The 15,469-nt window shown below is 39.1% G+C and overlaps 1 protein-coding gene and 1 long non-coding RNA gene across 2 annotated transcripts in view; one reads left to right on the top strand and one right to left on the bottom strand.

Moving 5' to 3' along the window:
• Positions 1-6,365: 6,365 nt before the first annotated feature.
• LOC139802022 (uncharacterized) overlaps positions 6,366-15,469 on the bottom strand; it is a 136,788-nt gene continuing 127,684 nt past the window's right edge. Inside the window, exons 4-5 of the long non-coding RNA XR_011728465.1 lie at positions 7,013-7,205; positions 6,366-6,487 (exon numbers count right to left, since the gene is read on the bottom strand). This is a non-coding gene — a long non-coding RNA (uncharacterized lncRNA). The remainder of the gene's footprint in view (positions 6,488-7,012; positions 7,206-15,469) is intronic.
• Positions 7,110-15,469, top strand: part of CHST8 (carbohydrate sulfotransferase 8) — a 112,152-nt gene continuing 103,792 nt past the window's right edge. The window contains exon 1 of the mRNA XM_071756742.1: positions 7,110-7,245. Within this exon, the coding sequence (XP_071612843.1) occupies positions 7,137-7,245 (109 nt within the window). The 5' untranslated portion in view covers positions 7,110-7,136. The remainder of the gene's footprint in view (positions 7,246-15,469) is intronic.

Genomic DNA, 15,469 nt, shown 5'->3' with positions numbered 1-15,469 from the left:
TCTCAAGTGCAGAATTAAACCACCCTCACTTGTGACAAAGGTTTTTGATTCCTAGCTTACATGGACCACTTCCCTGTTTTTCTGTGTTTCTTGCTTGCTTTCAACTCACAACAGAGGATTTCCACTTCAGATTCTTTTATCTTTTTGGAACAGGGAATAACAATCAGGAATCATGAATCTCCACACCAGATTAAATGAGCCATGTTATATGTTACTAAGAAAGTTAAGCCATAATGCTGGAGCACAGGACCCTGCAGAGACATATACAGAAAGCTACTCAAAATTGCTGTTACCCAGTGGCTAGTAAGTTTATTTACATACATACACATATATTTATGCATATGGATATAAACAAGTATATATCAAAGCAGCTTATAAAATCTTTAAGTTCTGTCATCTTTTTCACCTTAGCATAACACATCTAAAACTGCACAGAAAATTTAGTTTATAAAAGCAAACTCCAATGCACATTTGCTTCACATTGAGATAAAGAAGGGAACGTGTCTGGGGTAACTACTTGTTCATTACCTCTGAAGTCCATCTTACTCCAGGTGTGTCATATCTTCTGAAAAGGCTTCTTCTTTTTATGGAATAGCCAGGAAAGGTATAGAAAGGACAAATATAGCACCTTTAGAACAGCTGAAAAAGAGTATTTCAGGGATGTGCAACCATCACTATCACATGATGGTGCAATCATCTAAAAAAAAAATATTTGAAAATCTGATATTTACTATAAATAGAAAAGAGACAGAGGAAAGCATAGGGAGAGGGAAGCATTTAAACTGAGCTAACTAGAACCAAGTGGGGAGCTCAAATACCAGGAACCTTTCTGCAGAATTTTACAAATCAGCTTGTTACTTTCAGCACAGTTTTATATATGAAATATTGTAAGTGGGACTATATCTCTAAAAAACTTGCTGCCAGGCAAAGCCTGGGAGGACTGAACTGCCTACGCATGAGATCTGCCATGCAAATTGAGTGCCTTCCACACAAGTGTGGAAGAAAGCTGGACAAATTCATTATTGACACTCACTATTTACACAGTCATTGTACAGCTTTGGTGAGATGTTAATTTGAAACAAAGAAAACTTTTTTCATTTCAAATGAAAACTACTTTAGAGATTATATTTTAGTTTAGGAATAGTATTATAATCCCTCAAGGATCTTGGAGAGGTGTGTGTATTAACATCCTAAGGACCTGCTGCAGTCTTGAGAAGATTAGTAACACATGCCTCCTGCTACAGTTTGCACCCAGAAAGATAGGGAAAAAATCATCCTGACTTTGAAAGGATTATTTTGGTTGTTTACTGAGTGCTGTCCCTTTTGGTCTTAAATTGTAGATGAAATTGGAAACCAGAAGGGCCCACTTTCTATTGCAACACATGTCAGAAATGACAAGAGCAGCTTTAGCAGCTTTACCAAAGGTTTTGGAATGGGAAAAAGGGGTCAGATGTTATCACTACGACTTCAGCTGCAATATCATTGCTTTTTGCAGTTATGCCAAAATTCAGGCATAATCTGACATAGAGTTAACCTCTAACCCCCGTTTTCTCCTCTTTGCAGGGACTTGTGTATATGTGAGCTAAAGAGGATCCTATACATTTCATGAATCTTTTTATGTTGAGAAATCCACATTTTGCATAATCGAAGGAGATGCTGAGAACCGACACAATGACACCAGTGACTGGAGATCAAACCTGTTAAAAGGCAGTAAGGTCTGCCTGATTTTTAACAGCACTGATGGTGTGCAGTAGGTGGCAAGTAGCATGGGTGGCCAGCTCAGCGTGTCCCTTCAGGGTCATCAGGACACATAAGAGACTAATCAAATTGCAGGGAGGAAGAGGTGCCAGTTCACTGGGCAGGTCAGTAGGTCCAATTCACCTGAGCAACAATTCCTGCCTCTACACGTGGTTCTTAAGAAAACTGAGCACCCAGTGTACTGCTGCATAAAATCACACAGGGCAGGTACACTTTCTCTTCTTTGACAAACTTGTTTGTGCACCTGGCAGTGCTGAGAGGTGGCTCGGGGCATGTCCATTTGAGCTACCTGGGGACCAGCATTCACCAGCATCCTTCAGACATCAGCTGGTACAGAGAGGTGGGAAGGCTGAGCTCTCTCCACACAACTATTTCACTTCTGATTTCCAAGGACTCGCCAGAGTCAGAAGAGGCTGTGACTTCACTGGTGATTTAATTGAAGCAAGTTTAATTCCTCTCTCTGTGTTAAGGAAAAATATGAGTACAGATTTTTTCAGGGAACAATTCTGGGGAGATTTCAGGGGCAGGGCATTTTTAGCAGATTCGACTTTAAATGCCTTATTTCACCTTTGTTCAAAATCACTTGTCACTATACAAAGAAGAACATAATTACATAGTAAGATGAAGTAAACCAGTCAAAATGTTTTGATCTTAAATATCAGAGAGAAACAAATTTTTCCTTTCCAAATCTCAAAGAAAATCAAAGGTTTTGTTCTATTGATACATGAGCAAGAATATTGTGACAGAAAATTGAGCATCCAAAGATGAACATCGGGTGAATGGAAGCAGCCACAGGAATAATAGTTTCCTACTTCTTTCTGTGCTAAAGAAGTTTGAGGATTTGGGGCATAATACTTGGGATTAATTTGCATTTCCTATTTCCAAGAAGTGCTGAGAGCTACGGAATAATTTGACTTCTAATATCTTCTCTTCCAGTACAGTGCCTGCATTTGTAAAACAGCTACAAAAAATAGTTAGTTTCACTGGTAAATATTAATAATGTTTATAAATCCTTTTTTCTTCTGTAGATATCATGATAAGCCTGATCTGGAAGTCAGGGGTAAAGCAGAGAGTGGACACTTGAAAGACAGGAAAACTTAACACTGTGTGTTTGAAGGCCTTTTGTCTCTCTAAGTGCTTTGATGCAAAGAACTGCATGCTTGGCCCAGCTTCAGAGATGAGAAGCAGCCACTATTCACCCTACTCCTAGAATCACAGTTAATGTATCTAGAAGTGACCATTTCAGTTATAATAGCAAATCTTTTTCTCATATTCTTGTATTAATAGGATTCCCTTTTTTCTGCTGTTCAACTAATTGCCTACTGTCACTATCCCAGTCTCTAAGTCCATTACGTGATCTAAGTAAAATTATCTTAATAGTGCATCAAGTAAGTATCCCATTAAGCACCCTTTCAGAACACACAAAGCAAAACCCAGAAGACAAAAACCCATCACAATTCCCAGCTGCCAAGAGCTGACAGTTAAATGTCAACAGATCAGCTATGGGAGTGCTGAAATTTAATGTGTAGTTTTCATTTCTATTATATTAAGAATGACTCATAAAAATATTTCTGTATTTATAAACCTCTCTCTCAACTGGCAATACTGCAATTCAATGCGTGCCATTGACTGGGAATATTTTGTCACAGATAAAAGACACCACTGAAGCTGTGCCCCTGCAGAGCCACACCTCTTGATACAGAGAGCCTGGGGAGTGCTGCACAGACCTGTACCCCCACACCAGGTGGAGACATCTCAGTTTGCTTCCCAAGAATGGTATAACCCCAGCAGTGGGAGCCTATGCCCAAGTTATCTCTGCTGCTTAGTGCCTGGTTATTCCACATAACACACAGCACTTGGCAGAAATCAATCCCTGCTTTCAGGGGCAAAGATCCCTGCATACTGCTGCCCTCCTCTGAATAACCAGTGGGCTTTGGCTCCACTCTGAACCAGTGGCCTGCTATTGACTAAAGGAATATTAACTAAATCTTGGACAGCATGAGAAATTAAATTTACTGCATACATGTGAACTAGGCACTTACATTCATTCTCTGGTGATTTGTAATTGTCCAATTTAGCAATCAGTAGGTATTTGCAAAGAACTTGGATGTGTTACTGACTTGTTAATACAGGTAGCAATGTAAAGTTGATGCTGGCATTAGTTTGGGTTCCTTGATTCCTTGGAAGCTGTATTGGCAACGTGCTGTGAAGTCCCATGAAGGGAGAGTATGAAGGTGCCCTGAAGGTTTTTTACTTTCCTTTGAAGGAAAGTTAACCTTCATTTGAAGGTTCAAGGTGGCTATTATTAGGGAAAGATTCAGTTCTAGATGAATCAAAGGCAATCTCCCGAGTTTCTACTTAAGAATTACATCATACCCTTAGATTATTATTTTTTCAATACCATTCTTCACACAGGCTTGTTAGCAGACAAGGGAGAGAATGTCATGTTGGTAAAAGTGAATGCCACGCACTAGTGGACACAACCCCAAGCTGAAGCCTGGCTGATACATCTCAGAGGAATCCAGCAACAATGATGATGGTAGACAGCTGCCTCTTTGTCTTTCTTGGGCTGATCCGTTATCATAACGTGAGACTGCTTGCACTAAAAATGCCATTAGGCTTCTCAGTGGTGATTTTCATACAAGCAGATCTACAAAGCTTGACTTTCACTGCCACTCTTGACAAAAGATTTAAATAAATCCTGCCCCTCATACTGCTTTGCAGTGTCTTTCAGTACTTCTGGGGAGGCAGGAGGGAATTAGTCCTGCTGCTCTATTTGTAAATAAAAGATTTGGTGCCTGAAAATTTTGCTATATTCTTCAAATATTTTCCACAAACATATTTGGATTGTTCTTTACCTAAAACTGCACACCTTTTTTACTTAAAAGGTTTGCTTTAATGATGCAACACCTATTCTTCTACCTGCTGGTAATCCTTCCTCACCTCACAATTCATAGGAGTACTGTGGTGATTAATGAATGTCTTTGAACTAGAAAGTGCTATGTGAGTGCTAATTATTATCCACATATAGACATATTTCTGCTGTTTTCAAGGGCAGAGCATTCACATACCACAGTAATGGGAAAGCTTAGAATAACATATATTGATACCTAGGAGTTTTATCCACCACAGAAATGTATCAGGAATAAATTAAAAATGAGATGTTCCAATTTGTTATTTCATGTTCTAGTGAACCACTCCCCATCTGTTCAATAAGTTCAGGGCAGCTGAAAATGGAGTTTAGATTAGAAAGTGTTTGCAAGCTTATCTTCTTGCACTCTGAGTAATAATGATAAGAATTATAAAAATATGTTATTGTCCATTGTGAGAAGCACAGTTAAAGTATGTGACTGCAAATCCAAAGTAAATTGAAGGCAATGGATTCATCCAAATGCTGCCTCTCAGATGCTGGGGCTCAAAGCTCTCGCACACAACATCCCTCTCTCTCACATGCCTAAGGAAGTATTGCCTGAAGAAATTGTTAGCTGATGCTCCACTAAGGTTTTTGGTAGGTTTTTTATCTCATCCATCTTTTAAACTATGTGATTTGAGCGTAAATGATATTTTCAAATGTTTCCATAATGAGGTCACTTTGTTCACATTTATCAGTCAGTGCTAACTGCCTTCAGAGTTCCTCTGCTCCTGTAACTCAATGACCAGCCTGGGAGGGCTCAGGAAGCACATGCTCAGCACGTATAAAACAGCCGTTCACACTCAACAGCTTTGCTCTCCTAGGACATGTTAATTACAGTCAACTGATTGAAAAAATAATTACAGGAGAATAGGAAGGGGGAAAACCTAGACTCATAATTTAAAGATCTCTGAAGTTGCTGTTTTGTTGAGAGGTAATCATTTTGTTGAGAGGAAAGTGGTTCTCCTTCTTTTCCCTTCTTGGACTCCCTCTATATTCCCTGCTTGCACAGACATGTAACAGCAACAGGTAATGAGCAGCAGTCTTTTCTCTAGAGTTATGTGAGTACATCTGGACTTTTCTTCTTTTAAATATATGCTTTCATCTAGCTTTTGTTACTGTTGCACCTCAAGGTGTCCCAAAGACACTGTCATGTCTAATGTAAAAGGTTACATGAACCTGAATACAGCTGTCCTATAGGATGTGGAATAAAGTAAACATTACAATTGTTAAAAACTGCTAATGTAGCATTTATGGCACTAATTAAAAACTGGCTAGGGGTCTTCTTGATGATGTCTCTACTAAAAAAAAACCCATCATTCCACTGCTTGTATTCTAACACACCTTCCTTTTTGTTACTGAAAAATGCAGGACCAGTACACTTGTGTGGCAAAAGCATTCATTTTAATTAATAAATACATGTGGCACTACTAATGGTTTTCCTCTTTGGTTCCCATCCTTTCATTTTTTCACTTCTTAGTACCTTACCAGAACAGACATTGGTTACAGTAGGACTATTCATAAACTTAATGTTAAATATTTGCCTTAGGGTTGGGCTCAGCAAGGGGTTTAGGATGACAAAAAACGTGCCCAACCAGGACTAGGGCTGCTGCCATTTCACTGGGGCTGCACACAACTCCAAGTGTTTGAGCAAGCAGTGAGAATTCACAGAACTGAGCCCAAAAACTCACTGGGAATTGCCAAGGGAGAAGAGGCCCACGCTCCTGCAGAGACAGCCCACTTGCTCCCCATGGTCTATTTCCTCATTTTTTCTGGAAGGCAGTAAAAGGAGGTCCAAGCACTGTGCCCAGTATTTCCCTGGGAAATCAATACACATGGAGAGCTTTTTCAAGAGGTGTTATGGTGACCTGCAGTACACCATTTCAGTTTGACTATTTTTATCCCAAGAGCTGTCAATTGCTCATTCTTCTCCCATGTCTGACATGCAAGGTGCAGCTCTTGTGATCATTTCCCCCTCACAATCTCACTTTATAGTTTTCATATTGTTTAATGAGTGAAAAACAAAAAGTGACACATTCTTCACTTGAAGCAAGCAAACTATTAAGAGGGGTTCGTGTGTAAATTGCAGCTGTGCCATCACTGTTTTTCCCAGACTGAGCTACTTAATGATATTCTACACTGTCTTTTCAACATGTTAAAAACAGTGACATATAATTAAAGACAAATTGATGGGGCAGAAATTGACTGGATGACTGTAATTAACTGTAGCAAAGAAACTCTAGAGAAATCAATTATTTGGTCTAAACAAGTACTTAAATCTACTAATCTGCACTGAAAAAATAAATGCTCTATGTGTTAAGTTTTAGGGGTTTGGTTTTTTACCTCTTGTAGATGTATTACTCCAGACTTCCAGATGAGAGGAGGAGACTATGAATGAAGAGTGTCCTGGAGATTGCATGCAGTTCTTTTCCTGGGTCAGAACTGGACTGATCTGAGAACAGTAATTATGAGGCTGACGTGTATGTTCTCCTTCATCTTGCTGTTTGGAGCAGCTGGGCTCTTTGTCTTCATTCACCTGCAAGATCCAGAAGAAATAGCTCATCAGCAGACACCAGGTTAGCACTCCTATTTGTATTTGACTCACTGGGTCTTTGTTATTCAACAATTTGCTCTTATATTCTTAACATGGTTTACATATTTCACCGAGGTTGCCTCAACAAAGGTATGTAATTTTTGTAATGAAGACTCTTTCAAAATTAATTAATTTCTAAAAAAAAAAAAAAAAAAAAAAAAAAAAAGAGAGAGAGAGAGAGAAGGGGAATTTGCTTAAAGAATCAGCTCCAGGAACCAACACAAGTAACTTTGCCAAGGTGTACAGAGTCCAGCTGGATGGAGCTAAGTTCCTGCTAAAGCTGAGATCTGCAACCAGCTATATATACCACTACAGCTATGAAAATGAGAAATGTCACCAAAAGTTCATTTTCTATAAATACATGCCTCTAATTCTACCTTTGCCTGTATATAGTACTCAATGTGTCATGGAGATGCAAAATAAGATGTATGAATGAGTCATGCAAGAAACATAAAATACTTTGGGATCTACTAATTTAATGTGCTTAACTTCCATTAAACTTTTAGTAACTTTCATTCATACACACACACCATCTTCCTGAGCTACTCACTTCAAACTGTGAAGATCCCCAACAACCACAACACTGTGAAAACTGGAAAACTGGGCTGAAATAGTGATTTCCTTTTAAAGGAGGGTCATGAAAAAGCATGAGATCTTTTGATTTGCTTACAGTTACTTTTTGTCTTTGACTCAGGTTGTAATGATGACTGGTTTAGAGCCCACTCAAATGCCAGTGCAGTTACTGCAGCTCATAATAATGTCCCAGTACACCGAGTTTTGGTCACCATCTCTTATATGCACTGCAATTTTCCTTTCCCTAAATATGTGCTTTATATTGAAATCTTCACTGTACAATGAACATGACTGTGGATGTTTTAAAGTATTAGTAAAATTTTTAAAGGAATTAAACACTAACACAGGGAAATCTTAAATAACTACAGTAGGTGCTAATTTCTGTGCTCGGGTTTATTAAGTGCTGATTTCCATGTCACTAACAATCTATACTTTAATATGTTTATTACTTACTCCAACTGCACACCAATTCAGAAAGCAGCTACTCAGCTGAAACTATAGAAATAATGAAACAGCAGTGCTCTGCAAAGCAGAGAATTAACCCTTTGGTGCTTTTGAGATTTGTTTTTATATACTTAGATGCAAGAGAACTTACAGATTAAAATTGGTGGCACTGGCCACATTCACATGAAGTCAGCCAGTAGACTGGGAGTGAGGGGAAGGACATTTGGACAGCAAATGCAGGCAGTGCTTTAATGCATTTAAGAATGTGCAACTTTATGTTGAAAAGTTAATTCTTTGCTCCTGACAGGGAAGGAATTTCTAGTGGAATCTCAGAAACAATTCTGCTCCATTGTTTCATTACTGGTGCCTCATCTTGACCTGTCTTACCTTTGTTCTCTCTGCCACAAATCCCTTGAACACTGACTGCTCATTGTACTACACTGTGAAGTGATTTTTGAGTGATATAACTGTAGAAGGGGATGCCCAAGCACATTTAAATAAAAGCTCATTTGAACAGAGCTCCTACCCACATCAGGGAAACTTCCCATGTAACATATGTATTTTCTGTGGGTAGGGCATTGTGAAGCTAAAACATGAACATCTCAATGATGCTGCTACTGCCAGAGGTGTGCAATCAATCGTAATCAATTCTCACATTCAATTACTATTTATGTTAATAGGAACCAGACTGTGCCCTTGAGTAAAAGGTGCTCAATACAATTACTCTTATTTCTGTTTGGCTGATTTTCATGTGTTAAGTGCTTTCAAGTCCCAGTGGATTCAGAAACTCCTTTTATCCACTGCTTCTGAAAAATGATACCAGTTATCACTAAAGCATATTTGGTGGCTTAAGGGACACAGGAAAAAACATCCATTCATTTTATTAAAAAGAGAGGTAGGCATATTTCGCCTCTAGACAGTTTCCTGTGAAAAATCTGTCAATCACAAGTGACATTTTTGGCATGCTGAGAAGGATCCTTCCCCTGTTCAGAGCATTTCTCCTTAAAAGGTCCTGTTTCTAATGGAGATCGGATATTGCTCCAATTTGCTTGTCTGATCGCTCCCTTAATAGAATTGATCAAAGGAATGTGTTATTCAGCTGCTTAGAACAACAGATTCTGCATAGCAGTTTTCTTGGATGAGCTTTTGCTTTTGTGTTTCCCAGGCAGTCAGTTACTGGGTAGAAAACATATTGGCCAGGTGCTGGGATCTCATCAGGAAGGCTGGAGAAAAGTCAGTAATGTTTCTTTTCCCCTGCAAAGCAGCGTAGGAGAATTTTGTATTGTCCAAAAGGACGTTTATCATTGTTAGTACATTCAGTCATCTTTAATTTAAGATAGTATAACTTATAAAACAAGATTAATAAAAATACTTTGGTACTTTAGTTTTATCTGTCTGTTCCAGAAATTGTTCTTGATTGGTTTAGTCCTAGCAAGCATGATGGTGAGACCTTGATGTACTACTTAAACCAGTATAAAATCCACAGTCATAAAACTTTAAGTAATGCTTACATTACTTTCAGTGAGCAAAGTACTCCTGACAGTAGCTGTTTGTGTTGATTTGTTACTATTCATTTATTCTTTCCCTGTGCTTCACACTGCTACCTAATTGTGATGCTGTACTGAGAAAGCAATATCAAAGTAATTTTCCACAACATTAGTTACAATTTTCTTCTGATCTTTCGAGTGAAACAATCCCATCCTGTTGGCTTCTGTGAGCATATAAACCTTGATTACATTTATCTGCTGGAAACCAGTGCTTACAAAGTATATGTGCCTGGGATAGCTGGTGTAGAGCCTTTTTTGCTGATTGACAAACACAGTGCCAGTGTAGTTTTATTTATTTAATGCACATCACTCTGAGCAGATGTACTTAAGACAGACAGCCATTTGGGGTGGGCAAAACAGATTTCCCAAGCCAATATATTAAATTCAGTAGATATTTCTGTGGTCATTAAACAGACAATAACTTTACTTACAACAGTAATTTTCCCAGCATCTATAAAGTGTGCTATTACGATGGAGAATGCAGGATAAAGCAGGGATATGGGTTGAGAAGTGGTATAAATGATAGTAATACACCATACAGAAATACAATGCTCTTGTAATAATTCTCCCCTATAATTATATAAAACTTGGCTTCTGCAATATTCATGCCATTAGTCTTAAGCAGGCACAGAAAAGGATTTGTCTGGGGCAAGTCAAATGCTTTTGCATATGGTGCACAAGAAAAATTTAATACATATATCCCTATCCTAATGCTATGAGTGTTGAATGTATACATCTCCTGTCTGTGATAGGATATTAAACATGCAAAAACTTTACAGTAATTATGTAAACGTGCAGCCACTCCACTGCTGTCTTTGTCCTGCAACAACAAAAGCAGCTGGGAAGGGGCCTGTCCAGCCCTGTGGTTAGCAGGAGGTTTCTTCAGCATAATGGCAGATGCCCACTCTTGGTGTGACAGTGGAAGAGGTGACAGGACTAATGAGCACCTTTACAGCCTTGGCCATGAGATCACTGGCAGCAGAGAACTTGGATTTGTGAGAGCTGCATTTGGGCGTTACAAGACAGAGCAACCTGAACAAATAACATCAGCAAGTGAGGGAGGAGTCTAAAGGATGCAACCCATCCTTACAGCTCCCAGGATTTCAAATGCCTACACAAACTTCTGAGCTGCAGACTAGCCAGTCCATGGACTGGAGACAGGACTGTGGTTGTGAATAGCTGGTGCTCAGGTAAGGTCATGAATACCAGGACCACTGCTCCCAAATTGCACCACAGTATCTATAGCTCTAGTTAAGACCATGTGCTCCATGCACTTTAGTCAGAAAAGATATTCTAAGATAGTAACTACTTTTCCAGTAGGGGATTTTGCCAAATAAAAAGTAGGGGAAGTATTAACATTCCCCTGCACCTGTATTTATGTAGCAATTTAGCAATTAGCAAATTTCTCTCTGTACGATGAATAAGTTGGGGCAGGGTGGAACTTGGGGTTTTGCAATATGGTTACTGAATTCACAAACCTGTAATAGTTTTCAAATAGAACTTTTTACGTGAATATATATGGACACACACTCCCTTGGGAGCTGGTAAAAGGTGGAAAATAGATCTCCAAGGATGCATGTTGTGAAAGCTCCTAAAGGCTGAAAACAGAGCATAGAATGGAAATGGCTTTGCACTCAGACTGCATCAGAATTTGAAAGTCATATATGAATATAACCAAGGCTGAAACTCATCTGAGATTCTGCAGTGATTGCTGTCCTTACCTCATCTACCAGTTTCTAACATAACACTGCCATCTTCTTTATTTTCTGCTTTACTAAGGGTGTGATGGGGAGGAGAGGGATGGAGAGGTGACAGTCTGAAGGGCTGGCATGTGAATGCTATTGCAAACCTGACAGCACAAGGGAGACACGATGCAGAAATCTTACTGTATATTGCAGGAGCCTTAGAGCAAATACCAGTATTACAGCTATACTGAAATTTCCTCAATTACTTATTCAGGGCACATACACCTTGCTACTCACAAATTATAGTCCTATGCTCATCTCCATGTTCACTGTACATTTCCATAATACTATCCTGGTGCACAATGTACCACTTATTTATCATAGTGGAAACTTCTTATAAATACAATTGAAAATGAACTAGCTTTGATATATAATTTCAGAAGTAATTTTCCTACAATTTACAACTTACTTCTTTTTATAAACTGAAGGCCATTTAATCTGCTTCTGAACTATCAGCATCAGCAGAAATTGTGAAAAAAAGAATCTAGAGACTTTAGCGAAGGCAAGTGGGCTCACCAATACTCTTTTCAAACACAAGCAGCACACTGCTCTGTGTGCAAGGGTCACCTCCACCAAATCAAGGGTTGGTGAACCTTCCACAGTTGCATCCTCCGAGGCTTCCTTAGCCAAACTTGCTTCAGCAAAGAATTTCCCTGTGTGCAGCTGAAGCAAGCCACTTAGAAGGGAAATGTGGTCTTATAAGTAAGATATTCCCTTTTCTGTTGCTTAAAATGGTTGTGGTTTAGACTGATTGTGAATGTAAACCTGGCTTTTTTTTCATTGGAAAGAAATGCTGGCAATGACTTCATCAATATACTGCTATAGGGAGATCAAACAGTGTCCAGATGGTTACAAAAGAAACTGTACACCAGGTTGCCAGTGCTGACCTGTTAAAAAGAAATGCAGTCTAGTGCTGAAAGTAAACATGTATGAGCTGCTTTATCACAAGTAATATATAGAGATTGTCTCCTACAATACTTTTTCCCTGCTTTCATGAGTATGCCATATCCTTGGTAGTCTTATGAAAAACAGCAGTTATTTATGATATGGTATTGAGAGGTGTTTTTTGGTTATGTTTGGGTTTTTTATAGTTTCTGTTAACATGCTTTAGCCTAAAGCCCATTAATGAAATACAGCTCTTAAGCTCTAGCATCACAGGCCAGCATTTACAGGAGCAGTATTTCCTGTCAGCCACCAGCAAGTGCTTCACAAGAGTCAGAGCACTTCAGTGCTAAGACTCTGAAACTGGGATCCAAAGATGTTGCCATTTGTTCTTGTCCTGCCTTATTCCTCATAGATTGTCCCGTGTTCTGTTAAATAAGGCAATTCACCTGCTGAATTTCTCCATTTCACAAGGAGCTGCTTGCAGGTAATGCAAGGCTCCTAAGGACTGCAAGGTCCTACAACAAAAATACAAGACAAAACCATATTAACTGTGACATTATCACAAATTCCAGTGTGTTACTAGCAGCGGTTATAATCCCACTGCAGTGGTGCACACATACATCAGATGACTTAACCAGATCCCCTGCCCATTTTTTGCCGGCATATAGTCCACGTCACCTAATCCCAAATGTATTTAAGAGCACAAAACCAGTGATGCAGTGCTAAACCTCTCACACAGTGCAGCTTCCACTACCACAAATTTCCCTATCCCTTCTTCTTCTGTGAGCATTTCTTCTCAGATGCTGACTGGTTAATAAAAAGGTTTGATATTTCTTTTAAAGCCTATTTTTAAAAACTGTCAGAGGTTGACACTTCTTCGTTGTGTCTGGCAAAATAAAAAGTGACCTGCCATCTCAGAGCTGCATTCCTTTATGGCACTTGGCAACATATCACAGACAAAGCTCAGCCGCACTGTGAGATGTCAGAAGACTCTCAGAGTGGCAGCTTTATATAAGTATATTCCTAGGGAATGAGCCTGGATTTTTCTCAGATTCCCCTGGAAATTTGCAGAGGCACCGCAGAAATGTGCAAAAGTTGATCAGCAGACTTTCATTGCACCTAAAACATTTATTCTAAATATAAGGCTATATTGATTTTTTCATAGAAAATGTGTTAGCACTAGAAAGCCTCTTTCCATTTGTCAGCTATCATTCTGTTTGCTTGATTTTAAACACCCAGTACCACAACGAGGAGCTTAGGTAAGTCTAAAATACTCTCTGGGTTTTCTAAAGTTTATGCCATTTTAAATGTTTTCTAATACATTTCCATTTGTCGAAGTTATTAATGTTTTCCTAGAAGCTTACCCAAAACTTCCTCTCTCCAGCAAGATCATCCTTTTTCATTTAGTAAACATTAATTTTCCTTTCATGATTCTAGTGAAGCTTGAAATTAAAGGTGGATTTCTTCTCTATAATAGCTTGCTTTGTGTATCAAAACTGCCAGTTAACTGCTGCTTTAACAGCAGTGAAGAGAGCATTAAAAGCCAAATAACTGATCTTGTATAGACCCTACAGAAGAGCAACTTCTTGTGGACATCTTTATCATTTTCTCCACTTGAATAAACTATTTTTGAAAGCAAGTTTTGGGTCTGTCACCACTGGACATATGCAAGGTGAATAATTGATATTAATGTTACTCTGTACAGGTCCTATCCTACAAGCTGCTGGCTCAAAGCATCAATGCAGAGAAGCACTTCAGTATCAACTGAGTGGCTCAGCTGCTACCTCCACTTGGATGCCTGAACCATCCATGCTCTGCTGCCTGGGGGTCTAAATATACTGCATCTTGTAAAATTAAGCTCCATCTCTGTCCCTTTTTGGTCTCAGACACTTCAGGAAGCCTTTGTGGTGACTAAGGGGAAAAAGGCTCCACCCAGGCCCTTCCTCCAATGCCATTTCTGCACATCAGGACAATTCAGACATGCTCTTTTTTTTTTTTTCCTTTTCTTTTCTTTTTGAATCACCATCTACTAGCTATTCATACCTATAGAAATTGAGTTTTTGGAGCTTCTGTTCCTGCTTGATTTTGGTTTTTCACACATTTTCTTATAAAGCACTTTGCAGGGACTAAATGTATTATGTTTTGCTCTTCATAGTGCATTAGCCAAGAGATCAGTGTTTACAGACTTGATGTATCCCTAAAAATCCCTATGTCCCTAAGAGAAACATGCTGTGGCACTGAGTGTGTATGTGTACACACAAGGAGGGATACATGGGAAGGAGAGTTACGTGGGCTGGGAGATCAGGGGATATCAAGTCCCTTTATGGAGCAATGGGAACTGAACAGCCTCAGGAAGGAAAAAATAGCAGGTTGTGAATAAAATTCATTATCCTTTGAGAAGGTGCCTGTGCTCCAGTGCCCTGTTTCTTCTCTGTTCTGATACATTTGCCTTTTCCATTCCATTTGGCATAATGATTGGCAGTGCTGAACTTTCTCTAATGATGGTGCAGAGAATGCTTGAGACAAATGAAGGTATATTTGGCTTTAGAATTATTTTAGGCTTGAATTGCACAGTGCTTTTCCGATGGCCTGCACACGCTGCAGTCAGAGTGGCAACACAGAAGCAGAGGAGATACATAAATACTTATTCTTGTAGCCAGGAGGCCAGAAAGCACAAATTAAACAGAGGAAACTGGTCATTTACACCCAAGTGGCTATTTGAGAGGGGAGACTTCTTTTCTCAAGCTGTAAGTGGTGCACAAAAGCCAAGGTCCTACATATGAGCTTTTTTTCTTGTCTGACTTGACTTTATTTGTTAATAAAGTTCTGCACAGCTTAATGCCCGTAAGTCAAACCACAGGAGAAATTACAGACAGCAATCACTGCTTCTCTGTGTGAACTGAATGCAGTTCCTTAATTGGGTCTTCCTAATTGTGCATGCAGCTGCTAGGGAAAAAATGATGATGCTTATCTCATATAAGAAAACAAATTCCTCTCACTTCTCCTTTGTAAA

This window comes from Heliangelus exortis, chromosome 13 (assembly GCF_036169615.1).
Source record: "Heliangelus exortis chromosome 13, bHelExo1.hap1, whole genome shotgun sequence".
Taxonomy (NCBI): Eukaryota; Metazoa; Chordata; class Aves; order Apodiformes; family Trochilidae; genus Heliangelus; species Heliangelus exortis.
Note: the sequence above shows the minus strand (reverse complement) of the source record. Positions and strands in the feature narration are given on the sequence as shown.